Source organism: Neoarius graeffei, chromosome 12 (assembly GCF_027579695.1).
Source record: "Neoarius graeffei isolate fNeoGra1 chromosome 12, fNeoGra1.pri, whole genome shotgun sequence".
Classification (NCBI taxonomy): Eukaryota; Metazoa; Chordata; class Actinopteri; order Siluriformes; family Ariidae; genus Neoarius; species Neoarius graeffei.
Window position 1 is genome coordinate 20,910,513 of NC_083580.1, and position 21,841 is coordinate 20,932,353.

General features: G+C 42.5%; 1 protein-coding gene and 1 long non-coding RNA gene across 4 annotated transcripts in view; one reads left to right on the top strand and one right to left on the bottom strand.

Moving 5' to 3' along the window:
* The window catches only part of LOC132894883 (uncharacterized), a 40,936-nt gene that overhangs the window by 10,482 nt on the left and 8,613 nt on the right, over positions 1 to 21,841 (bottom strand). Inside the window, exons 1-2 of one of the 2 annotated variants that reach the window (XR_009655684.1) lie at positions 1,304 to 1,591; positions 258 to 508 (exon numbers count right to left, since the gene is read on the bottom strand). The exons of the other annotated variant lie outside the window; for it this stretch is intronic. This is a non-coding gene — a long non-coding RNA (uncharacterized LOC132894883). Of the gene's footprint in view, positions 1 to 257; positions 509 to 1,303; positions 1,592 to 21,841 lie in introns of those variants that run through there. 2 annotated transcript variants of the gene reach the window in all.
* On the top strand, positions 10,504 to 13,546 carry gnrh2 (gonadotropin-releasing hormone 2). 2 transcript variants are annotated; one of them, XM_060935014.1, is made up of 4 exons: positions 10,504 to 10,752; positions 11,468 to 11,609; positions 12,431 to 12,514; positions 13,349 to 13,546. In XM_060935014.1, exons 1-4 carry the CDS (start codon positions 10,649 to 10,651, stop codon positions 13,385 to 13,387), a joined length of 369 nt encoding a protein of 122 aa, XP_060790997.1. In that variant the 5' UTR covers positions 10,504 to 10,648; the 3' UTR covers positions 13,388 to 13,546. The 2 variants fall into 2 exon arrangements, with proteins under 2 accessions (XP_060790997.1, XP_060790998.1); XM_060935015.1 differs by having other exon boundaries at positions 10,504 to 10,744.

The following is a 21,841-nucleotide window of genomic DNA, read 5'->3' on the forward strand; positions in this document are numbered from 1 at the left end:
ATACCGAGGAGGAAGGGAAAACTGAGCCGAGGTGCCATTTTGAATCCTCATTCACGGCTGTAATGCAAATTGCTTCCTCCTCAGTATACAGCCTTCCGTAGCACAGCCAGTGATGTACAAGTGGCTAACATTAAACCAGCTAGCTAACGTTATGTGCTGCTTCGTCAGGTTGTTCAATGTCACCTATACACGACGGATTTGACATTGAGTCTAAAAATATGAAAGAACTTTAGCAAATTACCAAAATGTTAATGTACCTTCTCTGAGTTTTCGTGGTGGCAAGTTCTGAACAATCCTTCATGCCCACGCCGTTTCACTGGGCGCCAAATCTTGACTGGAGGTAAATTCTTCTTCACGCGAGTTTGCCGCGTCCGACCGTTAGGTGGGTGATGTGTGGGTCACGCCGCAAGTGATCTAACATCATAATGTCATCATCTGCGCATCTTTACCAGAGAGAACTAAATGAGCATTAAATGAGTTCACTTAGAGAGCTCTCTGATGCATAACCCTGAGTAAAATATGAGATGCACAAATGTATTGTTTAAGCCTTTGTTGAGATCTCTTTTGTAAATCAAAAAAGGACTAAAGGGTTGTTTTACAATCAGGGTACACAAGCTAAAAATCACATTTAACACTTATTATCTTCAATATCAAAAGTCTTGACTAAATAAACTAGGTTGTTTATTGTAGCCCTGTGATAGCTCTATTTACCATGCAAAAAAAATTGGTGATAACGTTATTTTTGGTGGATGTATGTCATATTTAGCAAAATTACTCATGTCATTTAGAAAAAGTGCTTTTTTGACCACAGGTAGCTCCAAAAGGGATGCACTTAAATCATTCTTTATACCATAAAACAAATATTTGGTTCCATAATCATTGGAAACATAGTTAAGTTTTAATGTTGAATGCCAGTAAGTTTTCAGACTATTTTGATCAAATTAGTAAGTAATTGTGTCAAAAAAATTTCCTCTCCGAGACAGCTAATTTTTCAATATAAAATAACATATCTAAAATGATTATTTTCATCCTAAAATTTGGTCAAGATATTGGGACATAAATATTAGAGACAACTAACACAAAGCTTACAGCCTTATATTTAAAAGCACTATGGAAGTAGTGGATTCTGAATTGTCAAAAAAAATTTCCTCTCTAAGAATCACTTCACTTAAAAACTGGTACAAGAACCAGTTTGAATCAATTTGAATTTTGGACCCCTGTGACACAAACTTTGTACCCTGATTGTAAAACAACCCTAAGCTGAGATGACTAGAATGAGAGCGGTTCAAGATTGTGTAGAGACCTTTTTTACAGAACTGATGGAGCCTAATCTGAGACTCACCAAATAGATCTGAAATGAGAATTGTGTGAGTTTACAGAAAGAGGTCTCTGGTGGATCAGCCTGAGTAAAGTATGAGATGTATAAATTGGTAAACACTGAGCATTATTTAAAACATTGTTGAGAACTCATTTGTAGATTAAAGGTAGTCTACAATGAGATAACTTAACTCTTTTGCTCCAGAGACAAACCTGAGAAGCAGGAGACAAAAGCAATAATCTCATTTTAATATCACTATGATCTCATTATTGTCTAGGAGAAATGATTGAGAAAGAGAAGAGATCTCATTTTAAAATTTCCTTTCCTCTGGGCAGGCTGATCCCTACCTCTCAGCCAATCAGCTGGGATTGTTTCCAGCTCGTCTCATCTGCGACCTGTAATGGATAAGTGGCATTAAAAAATGAATGAATGAAAATATCTTATTTAACCAAATAAAATTGCATTTTATTGTCTCACACTTATGGAAGGAGTCTTGGGTGGTAGCACTTTCTACTATGGGAAAGTGTTCAGGACAGAGGTCTTTTGTGTTTTCTGGTTTTTCTATAACAAGACAAGTCTTATTATCCCATCCAAATGAGAGAAAAAGAGAGGCTGGTGATGAAACAAGAGTTTATAGCTGCTATAGTATAAGTGATAACAGGAACTAACTTGTCTCATGGATGTTCAAGTAAATTAAATGTGACTATAGCAAAGTGCTGTGGTTTAAGAGGAATAAATCTTTGGGAAGTTATTGTAACTTTATATCAGGCCACATCACAGCACCTCATTGTAGAATATTTAACAATTACTCGCTGAAGGCGAAGTGAATATCGTCTCGTCTCGTCTTCTTCTGCTTTATCCGGGACTGGGTCGCGGAGGCAGCAGTCTAAGCAGGGAAGCCCAAACTTCCCTTTCCCCAGACACCTCGGCCAGCTCCTCGGGAAGAACACCGAGGCGTTCCCAGGCCAGCCGAGAGACATAGTCCCTCCAGCGTGTCCTGGGTCTTCCCCGGGGCCTCCTCCCGGGGGGACATGCCTGGAACACCTCCCCAGGGAGGCGTCCAGGAGGCATCCGAAAAAGATGCCCGAGCCACCTCAGTTGATTCCTCTCGATGTGGAGCAGCAGCGGCTCTACTCCGAGCTCCTCCCGAGTGACTGTGCTTCTCACCCTATCTCTAAGGGAGCGCCCAGCCACCCTGCGAAGGAAACTCATTTCGGCCGCTTGTATCCGCAATCTTGTCCTTTCGGTCATTACCCAAAGCTCATGACCATAGGTGAGAGTCGGAACGTAGATCGACCGGTAAATTGAGAGCTTCGCCTTTTGGCTCAGCTCCTTCTTCACCACAACGGACCGGTAAAGCGACCGCATCACTGCGGAGGCTGCACCGATCCGCCTGTCGATCTCACGCTCCATCCTTCCCTCACTCGTGAACAAGATCCCGAGATACTTAAACTCCTCCACTTGAGGCAGAACTTCTCCACCAACCTGGAGAGGGCAAGCCACCCTTTTCCGGTCGAGAACCATGGCCTCGGAATTGGAGGTGCTGATTCTCATCCCAGCCGCTTCACACTCGACTGCAAACCGCCCCAGTGCATGCTGAAGGTCCTGGTTTGAAGAAGCCATCAGAACAACATCATCCGCAAAAAGCAGAGATGAAATCCTGTGGTTCCCAAACAGGATTCCTTCTGGCCCCTGGCTGCGCCTAGAAATTCTGTCCATAAAAATTATGAACAGAACCGGTGACAAAGGGCAGCCCTGCCAGAGTCCAACATGCACTGGGAACAGGTCTGACTTACTGCCGGCAATGCGAACCAGACTCCTGCTCCGTTCGTACAGGGACCGGACAGCCCTTAGCAAAGAGCCCCGAACCCCATACTCCCGAAGCACCCCCCACAGAATACTATGGGGGACACGGTCGAATGCCTTCTCCAGATCCACAAAGCACATGTGGACTGGTTGGGCAAACTCCCATGAACCCTCGAGCACCCTATGAAGGGTATAGAGCTGGTCCAGTGTTCCGCGACCAGGACGAAAACCGCATTGTTCCTCCTGGATCCGAGGTTCGACTACTGGTCGAATTCTCCTCTCCAGTACCCTGGAGTAAACCTTCCCTGGGCGGCTGAGAAGTGTGATTCCCCTATAATTGGGGCACACTCTCCGGTCCCCTTTCTTAAAAAGAGGGACCACCACCCCAGTCTGCCACTCCAGAGGCACTGTCCCTGACCGCCACGCGATGTTGCAGAGGCGTGTCAACCAAGACAGCCCCACAACATCCAGAGACTTGAGATACTCAGGGCGGATCTCATCCACCCCCGGTGCCTTGCCACCGAGGAGCTTGCAAACCACCTCAGTGACTTCGGCTTGGGTAATGGACAAGTCCACCTCTGAGTCATCAGCCTCCGCTTCCTCAATGGAGGACATGACGGTGGGATTGAGGAGATCCTCAAAGTATTCCTTCCACCGCCCGACAATGTCCCCAGTCGAGGTCAACAGCTCCCCACCCGCACTGTAAACAGTGTTGGCAGAGTACTGCTTCCCCCTCCTGAGGCGCCGGACGGTTTGCCAGAATTTCTTCGAGGCCGACCGATAGTCCTTCTCCATGGCCTCCCCGAACTCCTCCCAGTTCCGAGTTTTTGCCTCCGCAACTGCCCGAGCTGCAGCACGCCTGGCCTGCCGATACCCGTCAGCTGCCTCGGGAGTCCTGGAGGTTAACATGGCCTGATAGGACTCCTTCTTCAGCTTGATGGCATCCCTTACTTCTGGTGTCCACCACCGGGTTCGGGGATTGCCGCCACGACAGGCACCGGAGACCTTGCGGCCACAGCTCCGAACAGCTGCGTCCACAATGGAGGTAGAGAACATGGTCCACTCAGACTCAATGTCCCCCGCCTCCCTCGGAAGCTGGGAAAAGCTCTCCCGGAGGTGGGAGTTAAAGACCTCCCCAACAGAGTGCTCGGCCAGACGTTCCCAGCAGACCCTCACCATACGTTTGGGCCTGCCAGGTCTGTCCAGCTTCCTCCTCCGCCAGCGGCTCCAACTCACCACCAGGTGGTGATCAGTTGACAGCTCAGCCCCTCTCTTCACCCGAGTGTCCAAGACATAGGGCCGGAGATCAGATGAAACGACTACAAAGTCTATCATTGACCTCCGACCTAAGGTGTCCTGGTGCCACGTGCACTTATGGACACCCCTATGCTCGAACATGGTGTTCGTTATGGACAAACCGTGACTAGCACAGAAGTCCAATAACAAAACACCACTCGGGTTCAGATCGGGGAGGCCGTTCCTCCCAACCACGCCCCTCCAGGTGTCACTGTCATCTCCCACGTGAGCATTGAAGTCCCCCAGTAACACAATGGAGTCCCCAGTCTGAGCACTCCTCAGTACCTCTCCCAGGGATTCCAAGAAGGCCGGATACTCTATACTGCTATTTGGGCCGTAGGCACAAACAACAGCAAGAGCCCTCTCCCCAATCCGAAGGCGCAGAGAGGCGACCCTCTCGTTCACTGGGGTAAACTCCAACACATGGCGGCTGAGCTGGGGAGCTATAAGCAAGCCCACACCAGCCCGCCGCCACTCACCATGGGCGACTCCAGAGAAGTGGAGAGTCCAGCCCCTCTCGAGGAGCTGGGTTCCAGAGCCCAAGCTGTGCGTGGAGGTGAGCCCGACTATCTCTAGCCGGTACCTCTCAACCTCCCGCACAAGCTCAGGCTCTTTCCCCCCCAGCGAAGTGACATTCCATGTCCCAACAGCCAGACGCTGTGTCCGGGGATCAGGTCGTCGAGGCCCCTGCCTTCGACTGCCACCCAATCCACATTGCACCAGTCCCCTACTGCTACCTCTGTGGGTGGTGAACCCACAGGAGGTCGGGCCCACGTCACCTCTTCGGGCTGAGCCCGGCCGGGCCCCATGGGCAAAGACCCGGCCACCAAGCGCTCGCATACGAGCCCCAACCCCGGGCCTGGCTCCAGGGTGGGGCCCCGGCTGCGTCATCCCGGGCGACGTCACGGTCCTCGGATTTTTCTCCATAGGGGTTTTGGTGAACTGCTCTTAGTCTGGCCTGTCACCTAGGACCTGCCTGCCTTGGGAAACCCTGACAGGGGCATAATGCCCCCGACAACATAGCTCCTAGGATCATTCAAGCACACAAACCCCTCCACCACAATAAGGTGGCAGTTCAAGGAGGGGGAAGTGAATATCGGTGAATAATAATCAAGACGAAGTCGAGGCGGATAATTGTTTTAGTTTCAACACACAGGTGATTATTTATTTAAAAATCATTTATTTCAAACTTCAAAAGGAGCATGCCAATGTAATAAAGGTGCACGCAGACTTGTGTCACTTATCTACACGACTCACATAAAATACTTTGTTTTGAAATCAATAAAATAGATCACAATTCCACCTTACCCTTGAATAGTTTTAGACCCAAACTTCGTAGCATCTTTAGTGCTTTTAGGAACAGCATTTTCTTTCATAATTTGTAATTCTTCCTCACTTACGGTGTGTTGCTTGAGGTGATTATCGGGAAATAATCCGAATCTCTCGACCAATCAGCATGCGTGATTTTCTATAATCACCTCCATATTTATACTAATTACTTATATCAGCATGTCCTGTTGTGTTTTCTTCCTTAAATATAACTAAAACAGCTTTGGTAAGGCCAATAATGTCTGTTTTATCCTATGACTTAGTTTGCATTATATAGCAATTAGTTTGCATTATATAGTGGCATCCATTAGAAGTGGCTAAACATGTCAAATTTCTTGTCTGTATTAGCTACACTGTGGAAGCTGGAGAGATTAGACTGAATCGTAATGGAGTAGATATTAATTTCAGGTTAGAGCAGGTGCTGGCGTTTTACTGATAGCTTTAGTAGTATTATTAGTATGAATATTGTCTGCCCCAGCTGGTGTGAATGGGTTAGATTTGGCCAGTAGTCAGGTTTTAGCCTTTTGTATGACTTTATTTCCATGAAATTGCTCTCACACATTCAAATTAATGCATATTTTATGAGAGATCGGTTTGAATGTGCAGATTGTTTTTAATCTAGATTGTACATTTTGCCATGTGTAATACTATGCGTCTATTTTTAAATGATTTTGAGGCATTTTAAAGTGTGAATCAGTGTGACCTCGTGGCTTTGTGTGCGTGTGTCAAACTGGCACTTTGTGCGGATTAGTGCAATGTGTTTAAACACCGTTTGAAGGACAGGAACTCAATCAGTGTCTCACCCAGCCAAATTAATTAGCCCTTTAACAGCATGCACAGTTATTTTCAGATTTGGGTCTTGTCAGGGTGACCTAGCACTTGCCAAAGTTCAAAGGTCATTCTGCTGAGTTCAGCTTGGACAGCAGAGAGGAAATGAGGTGACTTATGGGTGGCCAGAAGAGGGCAGCCACACTAATGAAACATTAATAATACACACTGTTTGACATACTGATGATTCCTGAAGAGAGAAACTACTTCTACACAGTAGCCAGGACATATGTTTTTAATCTGTTCTTTTAAAACTGTTTAAAAAGCTGATACAAATCATAGCCTTCTCTGTGGTGATTGTAATAATTATGGTTGAGACAAAAATCCCTTTATATGCATATTATAATAGTTTATCATGTTCAAAATGCATTTCTTTTTAATTTTTTAAAAATTACTTTCAATAAAAAAATCATTCGTCTTGTCTTTATTTGTCTTGCCTTTGGGCAAACAGTGCAACAGTTTAAGAATAACGTTCCTGAATGTAAAATTGCAAAGAATGTGGGAATTGCATCATCTGTGGTACATTTACTTAGACTTAGGTCCTCCTGTGCCTATTGGCACATTGGGCAGCAAGTTTCTGCCACTTAGATTTGTCAGCCGCAGCTTCATCAGCCTTCTCCCAGGGATGTTCATTCTCTTTAGGTCCTCCTGGAAAGTACTCCTCCATGTGATCTTTGGCCTTCCCCTCCTTCTCTTGCTGACTGGCCGTGTCCATGTTATGGCTGTTTTTGCATGGCGGTGGTCTGGCAGGCGTAAGATGTGGCCTGTGAGACGTAATCTTCTTTCGGCGACAATTTCACTCAAAGGTTGTGATCTGGCCCTCCACAATATTTCCTCATTTGTAACATGGTCCTGCCATCTCACTTTTAGGATCTTCCTCAGGCTTCTTTGGTGAAAAGACATCCAGCTTTTTGCTTGCACGAGCTGTACGCTTCCAGGTCTCACTGGTGTAGATAGCTGTGGGGATAACTATGTTGTTGTAGAATCTGAGTTTTGTGTCACAGTCTATGGTGTTTGCTGTCCAAATGGTGTTCATTCATTTAAATGAATCTGTGGTACATAATATCATTAAAAGATTCAGAGAATCTGGAGAAATCTCTGTATGCAAGAGACAAGGCTGAAAACTGACACTGGATGCCTGTGATCTTCAGGCCCTCAGGTGACACTGCATTAAAAGCAGACACGTGTCTGTAGTGGAAATCACTGTATGGGCTCAAGAACACTTCAGAAAACCATCATCTGTGAAAACAGTTCATTACTGCATCCACAAATGCAAGTTATAAACAACACCACCACCTTCTCTAGGCCCAAACTCTTTTACAATGGACTGAGGCGAAGTGGAAAATTGTCCCGAGGTCTGACAAATCTCATCTCATCATCTCTAGCCGCTTTATCCTTCTACAGGGTCGCAGGCAATCTGGAGCCTATCCCAGCTGACTACGGGTGAGAGGCGGGGTACACCCTGGGCAAGTCACCAGGTCATCACAGGGCTGACACATAGAGACAAACAACCATTCACACTCACACCTACGGTCAATTTAGAGTCACCAGTTAACCTAACCTGCATGTCTTTGGACTGTGGGGGAAACCGGAGCACCCGGAGGAAACCCACGCAGACAACATGCAAACTCCACACAGAAAGGCCCTCATCAGCCACGGGGCTCGAACCTGGACCTTCTTGCTGTGAGGCGACAGTGCTAACCACTACACCACTGTGCCGCCCTGTCTGACAAAAGTAGAAATTCTTTTTAGCGGAGCTCCATACCTAAGAAAAAATGGTAAACCCATCGAGTCGATTTTTTGTGGTTTGTCTGTGTACCGCCACTCATACACACCACTTAGTGGTCAGTGTTAGTAATTACCAGTCCTACACACCGCCTAGTGGCCAGTGTTAGTAATTACCAGTCATACACACCACCTAGTGGCCAGTGCTAGCCAGTAAAGAAATAAAACAAAAAAGACTGGCTATGATATAAGAAAATTCTACAACCCAGAAACAGATGGGAGCTCCACTTTTAGGCAGTGCCTAAATCTCATCTCATTATCTCTAGCTGCTTTATCCTGTTCTACAGGGTCGCAGGCAAGCTGGAGCCTATCCCAGCTGACTATGGGCGAAAGGCAGGGTACACCCTGGACCTGCATGTCTTTGGACTGTGGGGGAAACCGGAGCACCCGGAGGAAACCCACGCGGACACGGGGAGAACATGCAAACTCCGCACAGAAAGGCCCTTGCCGGCCACGGGGCTTGAACCCGGACCTTCTTGCTGTGAGGCGACAGCGCTAACCACTACACCACCGTGCCACCCGTGCCTAAATCTCATCTCATTATCTCTAGCCGCTTTATCCTTCTATAGGGTCGCAGGCAAGCTGGAGCCTATCCCAGCTGACTATGGGCGAAAGGCGGGGTACACCCTGGACAAGTCGCCAGGTCATCACAGGGCTGACACATAGACACAGACAACCATTCACACTCACATTCACACCTACGGTCAATTTAGAGTCACCAGTTAACCTAACCTGCATGTCTTTGGACTGTGGGGGAAACCGGAGCACCCGGAGGAAACCCACGCGGACACGGGGAGAACATGCAAACTCCACACAGAAAGGCCCTCGCCGGCCCCGGGGCTCGAACCCAGGACCTTCTTGCTGTGAGGCGACAGCGCTAACCACTACACCACCATGCCGCCCCGTGCCTAAATCTATATATTAGAAATCATGGACACTGCATCCTCCAGGCTAAAGAGGCAAGAGACCATCCGGCTTGTTATCAGTGCACAGTTCAAAAGCAAGCATCTGTGATGGTATGAGGGTGCATTAGTGTACATGACATATGGGTAGCTTGTACATCTGGGAAGGCATCATTCATGCTGAATGATATCTACACGTTTCAGAGCAATATGCTGCCATCCAGACAAAATCTTTTTCAGGGAAGGCCTTCCTTCTTTCAGCAAGACAATGCCAAACCGCTTTCTGCACATATTAAAACTGCATGGCTCCGTAGTAAAAGAGTCCAGGTGCTAAACTACGGATCTCCGGAATATGCTCCCCCTGCCATACCCTAGACGGCGAACCACCCACCTATGCACAGCTATGCCAGATCATGCCCTGGACCTCCCAGCCTCTAATACTCGCACCCTGGACAGAACCTTCCTCCACACTGCTGTCCGGGTATGGAATAGCCTTCCAGAACATGTAGTTGGACCCATAGACACTGGCCCCCAGGCCTTTAAATGCAGGGTCCACAGGCATCTTCTGACCACTCCTCCCGCTACCAGATGAGCTACAGTGAACCAGATGATTGGCCAAGTGGAATTGTATTCTATCTTGCTATTGTTCACAATTGTACACAATAAAAAATAAAAATAAAAAAACTGGCCTGCCTGCAGTCCAGACCTGCCTCCCATTTGAAACATTTGGCGCATTATGAAGCACAAAATACAACAAAGGAGACCCTGAAATGTTGAACAACTGAAATTGTATATCAGGCAAGAATGGGACAAGAGTTCTCTTTCAAAACTACAGCAATTGGTCTCCTCAGTTCTCAAATAGTGTTGTTAAAAGGAGGTGATGCAACATAGTGGTAAACATGCCCCTGTCCCAACTTTTTTGAAACGTGTTGCTGACATCAAATTCAAAATGAGCATATATTTTTCAAAAGACAATAAAATTTCTCCGTTTCAACATTTGATATGTTGTCTTTGTACTATTTTCAATGAAATATAGGGTTTCCATGATTTGCAAATTATAACTTTCTGTTTTTATTTACAGTTTACACAGCATCCCAACTTTTTTGGAATTGGGGGTGTAGCCCCCATTTGAAATCGTAGGCCTATATCTGCAAAATGACTCATGCCTATGGAAATCCATGTTGTTGCATATCATTCATTGTTTGTGTGTGTGTGTGTTTGAGTGTATATATGTATTCGGGTGGCATCCCTCAGGGGGTCAGCGGTGTTTGAAGATGATAATTGGAATTGAGCCGATGTTATGTGTCCCAACGGAACCCTTCAGACCAGACTGTGTGTGTAGGTATATGTGTGTGTGTGTATTGGGGTATAAATAGAGAGGAGTATGAAGATGGTCTCAAGCACTGAAACTCCAAGACAAGAGCTTTTCAGACTTGCACTTCACAGAAGATTCACATCTGAACAAAACACATCAAACAAGGTAAAAAGGTAATATATTTCATCATTTTCTTGAATTGTGATGTAGAGTATTATAAAAGCTTGTTCGATTCTTCTCCACCTCATTATTTTCTACTTGTATTTTGGTGTATTTTGCCTGTTTCCACTTTATATTTTAATCTGTTGATACTACATTTTAGTATTTTTTAAAAAAGTGCTAAATGAAATTATTTTCAATTGTGTGTGTGTCAGCAGATTACTTCCTGACTTTCTTACTTTATCAATAATACTTTATTAATTGCCTTTGATATTTTATTGATTGATTATAAAATCTGTGAGTATGCATCCGTATGGACAAACTAAAGATACACAGTTTTGATGGCTGACAAATCATTTGCTATGATAGCTGAGAACTACAGTTGCCATGATAACTTTAGGATTGCCGTTGTCATGAACAGTTTTGCACTCAAGTCTCCATCAGGGAAAAGTTGATAACTTCATGTTAAAACTATAATGAATTTCCTGGTTACACAGTCGTACTTTGTGACTATATAGAACACAGTTAAAGAAGCATGTTATTTATAATAATGCTATCTATTAGCACCCAAAAGAGGATGTGTTCCCTTTTGAATCTGGTTCCTCTCACAGTTTCTTCCTCATGTCATTTTAAAGTGTTTCCTTGCCACCATCGCCTCAGGCTTGCTAATTAGTGATACATTTATAAATTCACATGTTCAAATAAAATTGACTTGACTTGTGTGTGTAGAGTGATGGTCAGCGTGTGCAGGCTGTTGCTGGTTGCTGCCTTGCTGCTGTGTTTGCAAGCGCAGTTGTCTGTCTCTCAGCACTGGTCTCATGGCTGGTACCCCGGAGGAAAGCGAGAAATCGACTCTTACAGCTCGTCAGAGGTCTCTGTCTCTCTTTCTCTCACAAACATACATAATTTTACATAAAACAGCTGTTACAAGAACTGAAATGTGAACAAGTATTTGGGACACACACACACACACACCAGCCACTTTAATAGAAACTTGTTCTTGACTCTAAGACTCCTGTTCTTGGCTGGCAGGACTGGAACCCAATGTGGTGTTCTGCTGTTGCATGCTGAGATGCTTTTCTGCTCACCAGGGTTGTAAAGAGTTGCTGTGAGTTGCTATATCCTTCCTGGCAGCTCGAACCAATCTGGCCATTTTCCTCTGACCTCTCTTTTCAACAAAGCATTTATTTCCACTCACAGAACTGTTGCTCACTCAATGTTTTTTCCCCCGCACCACTCTGTGTAAACTCTAGAGACTGTTGTGTGTGAAAACCCCAGGAGAGCAGCAGTTTCTAAAATACTCAAACCAGTCCATCTGGCACTGACACCCATGTCACAGTGAAAGTCACAGAGATGACAATTTTCCCCATTCTGATGTTTGAAGTGAACATTAACTGAAGCTCTTGATTTGTATCTGCATGATTTTATGCATTGTGCTGCTGTCAAGGGACCGGCTGATTAGAGAACTGCATCAAACAGCAGGTGTATCTAGGGTGTACCTAATGAAGTGGCCAGTAAATGTGTGTGTAACTCATATCTCACGTTAAGGTTCTGGTGTCCTGTACCATACTAGATACGAGTATATAATAAATAAAATGCAGCAACATAAAATGAAAAATCAGTGAAAGTATTCCCATTTCCTGTCAGTGGTTATGAAATCATCCTTCCTGCTGTGTCTCACTGCTTGGACAGATCTCTGGGGAGATTAAACTGTGTGAAGCAGGAGAATGCAGCTATCTTAAGCCTCTTAGAACCAATGTCCTGAAGAGCATCCTGGTGAGAACTCAATCTACATCTTATTACTTTTTATTCAGATATTAAGAAGAGATCTACTTGCAAACTTAAAATAAACCTGAAAATTCTGTTTACGCTACATGTATTCATGTTTCTGAACTGTTAAAATGGCAGATATTTTGTTCTAACAGTGACACGTGCGCTTGTAAAACAGTGTTAATCGCTTAATTACTTAAATGTAATTGATTGACTCAATTAAATCTTTACCGCTTTCATCAGTAGTATTTTATTTAGATGTATACTAGGAAATAAGAATTGAAGCTCCTCATTTCAGTAGTCTCATTTCATCTCATTATCTCTAGCCACTTTATCCTTCCTACAGGGTCGCAAGCAAGCTGGAGCCTATCCCAGCTGACTACGGGTGAAAGGCGGGGTACACCCTGGACAAGTCGCCAGGTCATCACAGGGCTGACACATAGACACAGACAACCATTCACACTCCCATTCACACCCACGGTCAATTTAGAGTCACCAGTTAACCTAACCTGCATGTCTTTGGACTGTGGGGGAAACCGGAGCACCCGGAGGAAACCCACGCAGACACGGGGAGAACATGCAAACTCCACACAAAAAGGCCCTCGCCGGCCACGGGGCTCGAACCCGGACCTTCTTGCTGTGAGGCGACAGCGCTAACCACTACACCACCATGCCGCCCCATTTCAGTAGTATAAACTGGTATCAGGCTATGACCTTGAGGTGTATTTAATCACCTCCAAGTGCATTTTTACTCATGTCTCTTTGAGTTACCTTCTTTAAATCTTTCTTCTTTTGAGGGTTCTTTAATTTTTTCCCCTGACAATCCTGTTCCCTCTATAGCTTGATGCCCTTGCAAGGGAATTCCAAAAGAGGAAGTGACCTCATCAAATCATACCACGGCATCATAGCCTCTTTCTCAGCTCATTCCACTGGTCTGGACAGATGCCTCTGCTATTCCGTGGGCGTGAACATGTGTGTTTATGTTTATCTGGTTTTAGCATCATGCTTCCTCTCATCTGTGTATGAAGCAGCTCTGTGAAATGCATCATGTGATCATTGAATAAAATTTGTATTTTGGTATTCTGTCTCTTTCTGAAGAAATATATAAGAAATCCCCTGCTTTGCCAAATATATTATTATTATTATCATCTTTGTAAAAGGCTTAACTTGAGTTGTGTATTTAGCCGATCTCCTTAAACCCATTCTGAGCATTTCTTTCAGCTGAGGCCTAAAGAGAGGACTAGTCATAGCTTAGCCTGTGGTAGATATTCTTACATTGTCCATAAACTCTGTAATAATGCTCCAGAGGACATTAGGGATGCTAACTGACCCAAAAAATTAAAACCATACACTACGTTGCCAAAAGTATATGGACACCTGACCATCATAGACATTTGCGAGCCATCCCCCAAACTGTTGCCATCAAGTTGGACGGTACATGATGTCTTTGTATGCTGTAGTCAGTCCCCCCAGGATTTTGCGGGCCTTTTTTGTGATTGTTGCGGGCTAAAATGTCTGATGTTGCAGGGGGTTTCCAAAAAATTGCGATGAAAGTTGCGGTGTTTTTTAGGTTTTTGTTGCGATTACATTGCGGGAGGAAGTGAAAGTTGTGAGAAATTGTTGCGATTTTCTCTTTTTGTGATTAAAATTGAGTGATATGTTAAATATTAAGATATTACTGAAAAACTATTGATTAAACAACAAAGACACTGAGAAATGGTCCTATAAACAACTTTACCAATATAAAAGATTACCAGGACTACAAAAATGCAGAAAAATAGGTTTTACTTATCCAAATGCACCTGTTGGTTCAAAAGTTAAAGTGCATAGAACCTCACAGCACAACATGAAGTTACCTTAAAATATAATATAAATGCCTCAGCTTTCATGTAAGAAAAAAAAACTATTAATACTAGTACTGTGTGCAGGCAGTCTCTCCTGAAGACTAAATTAAACAATAATCATAAACTAATAAAATAAATGGCTCAGGCTTCATAGAAGAGAAAAAAAAAACAATTTGAACAGAATCTCACAGTATGATGCTGAAGCTGCCTAAACAATGGAAAATAAAATAACATTTTGGCAAAAATGTTGGCATCCATTAATTTCTTGTATTAAGTAAAAAATAATGTAAAGTGCACACAGTCCTTCACTGTAAACATAACACACTTTCAGTAACAGAATTTAAGCCTACATAAACACTGACTCACACATGCTGCTTCTCTTGAACGTATACACGGAAGTAAGGCGGAAGGTAGTTTGTCGACGCCAACGATTGGTCAAATTTGCAACACCGCCCTGAATTCACGGGGATTGGTTGAATTTGCGTTGATGTTGCAAATCGCAACATCGCGAAATCCTGGAGGGGCTGTGTAGTATTACAATTACCCTTCATTTGAACTAAGGGGCCAAACCTGTTCCTGTACGACAATGCCCCTGTGCACAAAGTAATGTCCATGAAGACATGATTTGCTAAAGCCGGAGTGGAAAAGTTCGATTGGCCTTCACAGAGTCCTAACCTCAACCCTACTGAACACCTTTAGGATGAATTGGAACACTAGGCCTACTGGTTAGATATTAGTGCCCAATCTCACTAATGCTCTTGTGGCTGAATGGGTATATCCCCACAACCATGGTCCAAAGTCTAGTGGAAAGCCTTCTCAGAACAGTGGAGAATATTATACCAGAAAAAGGGAGACCAACCCCATGGTTTTGAGATGAGATATTCACTGGTCAGGTGTCCACATACTTTTGACCATATAGTGTACTTATTTAACTTGGCCTGTTCAAAAAAAATCATGTAACTCAGTTACACTTTTGTTTAGTGTGTAAGTTCATAGGTACAACCGAGGTCTAAATACAGTTAGGTCCATAAATATTTGGACAGAGGCAACATTTTTCTAATTTTGGTTCTGTACATTACCATAATGAATTTTGAACAAAACAATTCAGATGCAGTTGAAGTTCAGACTTTCAGCTTTAATTCAGTGGGTTGAACAAAATGATTGCATAAAAATGTGAGGAACTAAAGCATTTTTTAAACACAATCCCTTCATTTCAGGGGCTCAAAAGTAATTGGACAAATTAAATAATCTCATCTCATCTCATTATCTCTAGCCGCTTTATCCTTCTACAGGGTCGCAGGCAAGCTGGAGCCTATCCCAGCTGACTACGGGCGAAAGGCGGGGTACACCCTGGACAAGTCGCCAGGTCATCACAGGGCTGACACATAGACACAGACAACCATTCAGACTCACATTCACATCTACGGTCAATTTAGAGTCCAAATTAAATAATTGTAAATAAAATGTTCATTTCTAATACTTGGTTGAAAACCCTTTGTTGGCAATGACTGCCTGAAGTCTTGAGCTCATGGACATCACCAGACGCTGTGTTTCCTCCTTTTTAATGCTCTGCCAGGCCTTTACTGCAGCGGTTTTCAGTTGTTGTTTGTTTGTGGGCCTTTCTGTCTGAAGTTTAGTCTTTAACAAGTGAAATGCATGCTCAATTGGGTTGAGATCAGGTGACTGACTTGGCCATTCAAGAATATTCCACTTCTTTGCTTTAACCTCCTAGGGCTTAGCGGTCACATGCGTGGACAGCACTTTTTAGAAATTTGGAACAAGAATCCACATATGTGGACATACTTTTTCTCTAAAAGTACATCTTATCAAAAGATGATGCTTAGTTTTTATTCTAATCAGGTTCTAATAAGCCCAAATAGCAAAGAGAAATAAAAAATGCATGTAAAAAACAGCTTGGGCCTTAGGAGGTTAATAAACTCCTGGGCTGCTTTGGCTTTATGTTTTGGGTCATTGTCCATCTGTATTATGAAACGCCGACCAATCAATTTGGCTGGATTTGAGTACACAGTATGTCTCTGAATACCTCAGAATTCATCCGGTCGCTTCTGTCCTGTGTCACATCATCAATAAACACTAGTGACCCAGTACCACTAGCAGCCATGCATGCCCAAGCCATCACACTGCCTCCGCTGTGTTTTACAGATGATGTGGTATGCTTTGGATCATGAGCTGTACCACACCTTCGCCATACTTTTTTCTTGCCATCATTCTGGTAGAGGTTGATCTTGGTTTCATCTGTCCAAAGAATGTTCTTCCAGAACTGTGCTGGCTTTTTTAGATACTTTTTTAGCAAAGTCCAATCTAGCCTTTTTATTCGTGAGGCTTATGAGTGGCTTGCACTGTGCAGTGAACCCTCTGTATTTACTTTCATGCAGTCTTCTCTTTATGGTAGATTTGGATATTGATACGCCTACCTCCTGGAGAGTGTTGTTCACTTGGTTGGCTGTTGTGAAAGGGTTTCTCTTCACCATGGAAATTATTCTGCGATCATCCACCACTGTTGTCTTCTGTGGGTGTCCAGGTCTTTTTGCATTGATGAGTTCACCAGTGCTTTCTTTCTTTCTCAGGATGTACCAAACTGTAGATTTTGCCACTCCTAATATTGTAGCAATTTCTCAGATGAGTTTTTTCTGTTTTCGCAGCTTAAGGATGGCTTGTTTCACCTGCATGGAGAGCTCCTTTGACCACATGTTTTCTTCACAGCAAAATCTTCCAAATGCAAGCACCACACCTCAAATCAACTCCAGGCCTTTTATCTGCTTAATTGAGAATGACATAATGAAGGAATTCCCTACGCCTGCCCATGAAATAGCCTTTGAGTCAATTGTCCAATTACTTTTGGTCCCTTTAAAAACAGGGTGGCACATGTTAAGGAGCTGAAACTCCTAAACCCTTCATCCAATTTTAATGTGGATACCCTCAAATGAAAGCTGAAAGTCTGGACTTTATGTCCATGTCCATTATATAACTATAACTTGAATATGTTTCAGTAAACAGGTAAAAAAACAAAATTTGTGTCAGTGTCCAAATATATATGGACCTAACTGTATGTTCACTGTGGTCACTGGTCAATATGGTCACTGTGTTTGTGGAACTCAATAAATCGCCACCCCATTACCCCAATGTGGAAAGGACATTATCATTGTTATTGTATATCTGATTTAGCCACAGCGCGGTGGTGTAGTGGTTAGCACTGTCGCCTCACAGCAAGAAGGTCCTGGGTTCGAGCCCAGCGGCCAACGAGGGCCTTTCTGTATGGAGTTTGCATGTTCTCCCCGTGTCTGGGTGGCTTTCCTCCGGGTGCCCCGGTTTCCCCCACAGTCCAAAGACATGCAGGTTAGGCTAATTGGTGACTCTAAATTGACCGTCGGTGTGAATGGTTGTCTGTGTCTATGTGTCAGCCCTGCGATGACCTGGCGACTTGTCCAGGGTGTACCCCGCCTTTCATCCATAGTCAGCTGGGATAGGCTCCAGCTTGCCTGCAACTTTACACAGGATAAGCGGCTACAGATAGTGGATGGGTGGATGATTTAGTCACCCTTACAAAAAAAGTTCATTCAAGTGTGCTTCTAGTATACTTCTTTTAAACTAAAAATAAGAGAGTATGCTTTCAGTTTACTTTTTATTTACTTACCAGAGATATACTTAATAAAGTTATACACACAAGTATACTTGGCTTATACTGAAAAGTATATAGAAAAGTCCAAGTATATTAAACTTGTACTTAAACTTCTGATCAAGATATACTTAAAAGTGTATTAAAGTATTAAAATATTTGTGCCTTATGTTTAAGTGTACTTACCCTGTAGTTGTGCTTATCCTTTTGATAGTAATACTATAAAATACTTCTTTTTCATACATATTGGCTTCTTTGTGATATAGTTCAGACATTTGCAATATTTTTTCCGCCACTAGTTCTGTCACTGTTCTTTGCTGGGTTAGACAACATTGTTAACTCTTAGGTATGTCTGTGGTTCCATATAATGTTTTTTTTTTTTCATTTCTCCTGAGTGGGATAATTAATTTTGTTTTTCTTTAGAGCTTGGATGTCAATTTCAGTTGTCATTGCAATGTTTTTATACTTTGGCATTTAATACAATGTTGCTTTAAATTTTTAAAGAAAATGAATATGTTCTTAATCCTGAGTATCTGTTTTTATTTTGTGAATTCTTACCTTTATAACTTCATTGTAACTTAAGGTACAAAACACTTAAGTTGTCTACTGGTAGTGTGCATGAGGTAAGGGTTAGGGCTAGAAAACTAATAGTATACCTAGAAGGGTAATTGCAGTATACTTCAAAACTAAAAAGTGGACTAGATATATATAACCAGTAACTAATAGTATATTTCCAGTATGCTATAAAGTATACTTTTATAAACTAAAAAGTGGACTAGAAGTGTGTAACGAGTAAACCAATAGTATATTTCCAGTATACTACAAAGTATACTTTAGTAAACTAAAAAGTGGACTAGATATATATATAACCAGTAACTAATAGTATATTTCCAGTATGCTATAAAGTATACTTTTATAAACTAAAAAGTGGACTAGAAGTGTGTAACGAGTAAACCAATAGTATATTTCCAGTATACTACAAAGTATACTTTAGTAAACTAAAAAGTGGACTAGATGTATAAAACAAGTAAACCAATAGTATATTTCCAGTATACTATGAAGTATGCTTTTGTAAACTAAAAAGTGGACTACAAGTATAGAACTAGTAAACTATTAGCATATAAGTTTACTTGTGGTATACTTGCAGTACAAAATAAAAAAAATACTAGTTGTATACTCAAAGTTTACTTCTCTGAGACTTAAAGTATACTTTTTATAAACTAAAAGTGGGCCAATTTAGTCCCAAGAAGTATTAGATTAGTTTACTTACAAGTATACTGTAAGTAAACTAATCAGTATACTTGGTACCAGTCAACCCTGGACAGGATAAGTGGTTACAAATAATGGATGGAGTTTTTCTGTCCTGTTGAGCATTTTTTGTGTTCTTTTTGCAAATGTAATTGCTAGCACATTGTTAGTGCAAGATATCCTGAGCAAAAATAATATTAATCCTGATATTAGTCATTTACTGTCATTGTTCGCTTGCTATAAGCAGTTTGTCACCCCAAAAGCAGGAATGAAACAATGAAATATATATTACATAAGACTGAAATGGAAATAAAGACCTGGGAAGATTAAAGGAAGTAATAATGGTTTTGTCTTGTCTGCAATGTGCTGACCATACTGCTGACAGCTCAAAACAAAAGAAAGAGAAGAGAAGAAAAACAGCTCAGAGGCTGTTTTTTTTCCTGTAAAGGAAGTGTGTGTATGTGGGGTGGGGGGGTGGGGTGGGGGTGTGAGCATGTGGTTGCGTATGCAAAATAAGGTATACTTGTATACCTGTGTGTATATCTGTGTTTCAGCTTTCAATAGTAATAGAACAGTTAACAGCATAAATGTGTATGAAAGTAGCTCTGTAGTGCATATGTATGCACTAAATTTGAATCTTTGAATATATGAAAGCTAATTTCCAATTGTCTTCAGTTCATTGTACCAGAAATAGTGTTTTGGCTGTTTTACTATCAGTCATGTTGGTTCGTTTCATAAAAACAGTTGTTATTATACTGGCGCTAAGTTATGGAATGATTTACCTGGTTTTATCAGATTGTTAGGGACTAAATATTATTTTAAGAAAGCTGTTAAATAATTCTTTGTCACAAATTCTAGTTAATGATCAAGACAATTTTATGTATTATTAGCCTTATTTGTTCATTTCTATTTTGTTAGTCACTTGCTATGCCTATTTGCTGTTTTTTTTTCTTTATACTGAGAACCACAATGGAAATATTTATGCTTTACTGTACCATTCTTGGCAATATCTGTTTTATGTATTTTATGTACATGTACTTTTATTGCCAAAAAAATCAATCCATCCATCCATCCATTATCTGTAACCACTTATCCTGTGCAAGGTTGCAGGCAAGCTGGAGCCTATCCCATCTGACTATGGGCGAGAGGCGGGGTACACCCTGGACAAGTCGCCAGGTCATCACAGGGGTAACACATAGAGACAAACAACCATTCACACTCACATTCACACCTACAGTCAATTTAGAGTCACCAGTTAACCTAACCTGCATGTCTTTGGACTGTGGGGGAAACCGGAACACCCGGAGGAAACCCATGCAGACACGGGGAGAACATGCAAACTCCACACAGAAAGGCGCCCCCCCGTCAGCCACTGGGCTCGAACCCAGGACCTTCTTGCTGTGAGGCGACAGTGCTAACCACTACACCACCGTGCCGCCTTGGACAGAAAAACTATCAAGAAAAAAGTACTAATAAAGTAAGTATAAGCTGTCATTTCTGAGCTATCCAAGGACAAAAACAAGAATCAACAGAAACAGGATCCAGTGGAACTTTATTTCTAGTTCTGGAAAAAGAAATATATTTTTGGAGTTGATTGGCACAATCACAGTATTTACAGTAAATGCTTACTGCATTATCATTGGGTGTGTGAGTATACCACTGTTAAGTGAAATATGCAAGTGCTCATAACATTTTGGTTACCCAGATCCATGATCAGACAGACAGACAGGCATACACACACACACACACACACTTGCTTTTGTACTCACCCAGTTACCCACTGATGACTTGTCGGTATGAATTTCCTGTAAAAGCGCACACACCCTCATAAACATTCATTGTGCTTGTTTTGTCTGGTAACAGATACCACTGGAAAACAGACAGTGATGTATAAATGCTGTATACATTTGCATGTGCTGACACAATATGCTGTGTTCATAATTCTCCCTGCAATGGGTCACAAAGAGTTGGACAGTGTTTATAACGTACTACCCCAAATCAGAAAAAGATGGATGTTGATATTGAAATTAAAACTGAAAACTATGATTTGTAAATAATCTTTGACTTGTATTGCATGCAAAACAATGCAACAGCACATTATTTGAAGTTTTACTTCATGAATTTTATTGTTTTTTCAAAATAAACACTAAAGATATATTTTAAGTTTTGTGAGAAGGAATGCCAACATTATAAAGTGGTAAAGATTTTACCGTCCTAACTTTTTTTTAAATGTGTTGCAAGAATCAAAATTGTAATGTGTTTATTTTGAAAAAAAAAAAAATTCATGAATGGCACGGTGGTGTAGTGGTTAGCGCTGTCACCTCACAGCAAGAAGGTCCTGGGTTCAAACCCAGTGGCAGACGAGGGCCTTTCTGTATGGAGTTTGCATGTTCTCCCCGTGTCTGCGTGGGTTTCCTCCGGGTGCTCCGGTTTCCCCCACAGTCCAAAGACATGCAGGTTAGGCTAACTGGTGACTCTAAATTGACCGTAGGTGTGAATGTGAGTGTGAATGGTTGTCTGTGTCTATATGTCAGCCTTGTGATGACCTGGCGACTTGTCCAGGGTGTACCCCGCCTTTCGCCCGTAGTCAGCTGGGATAGGCTC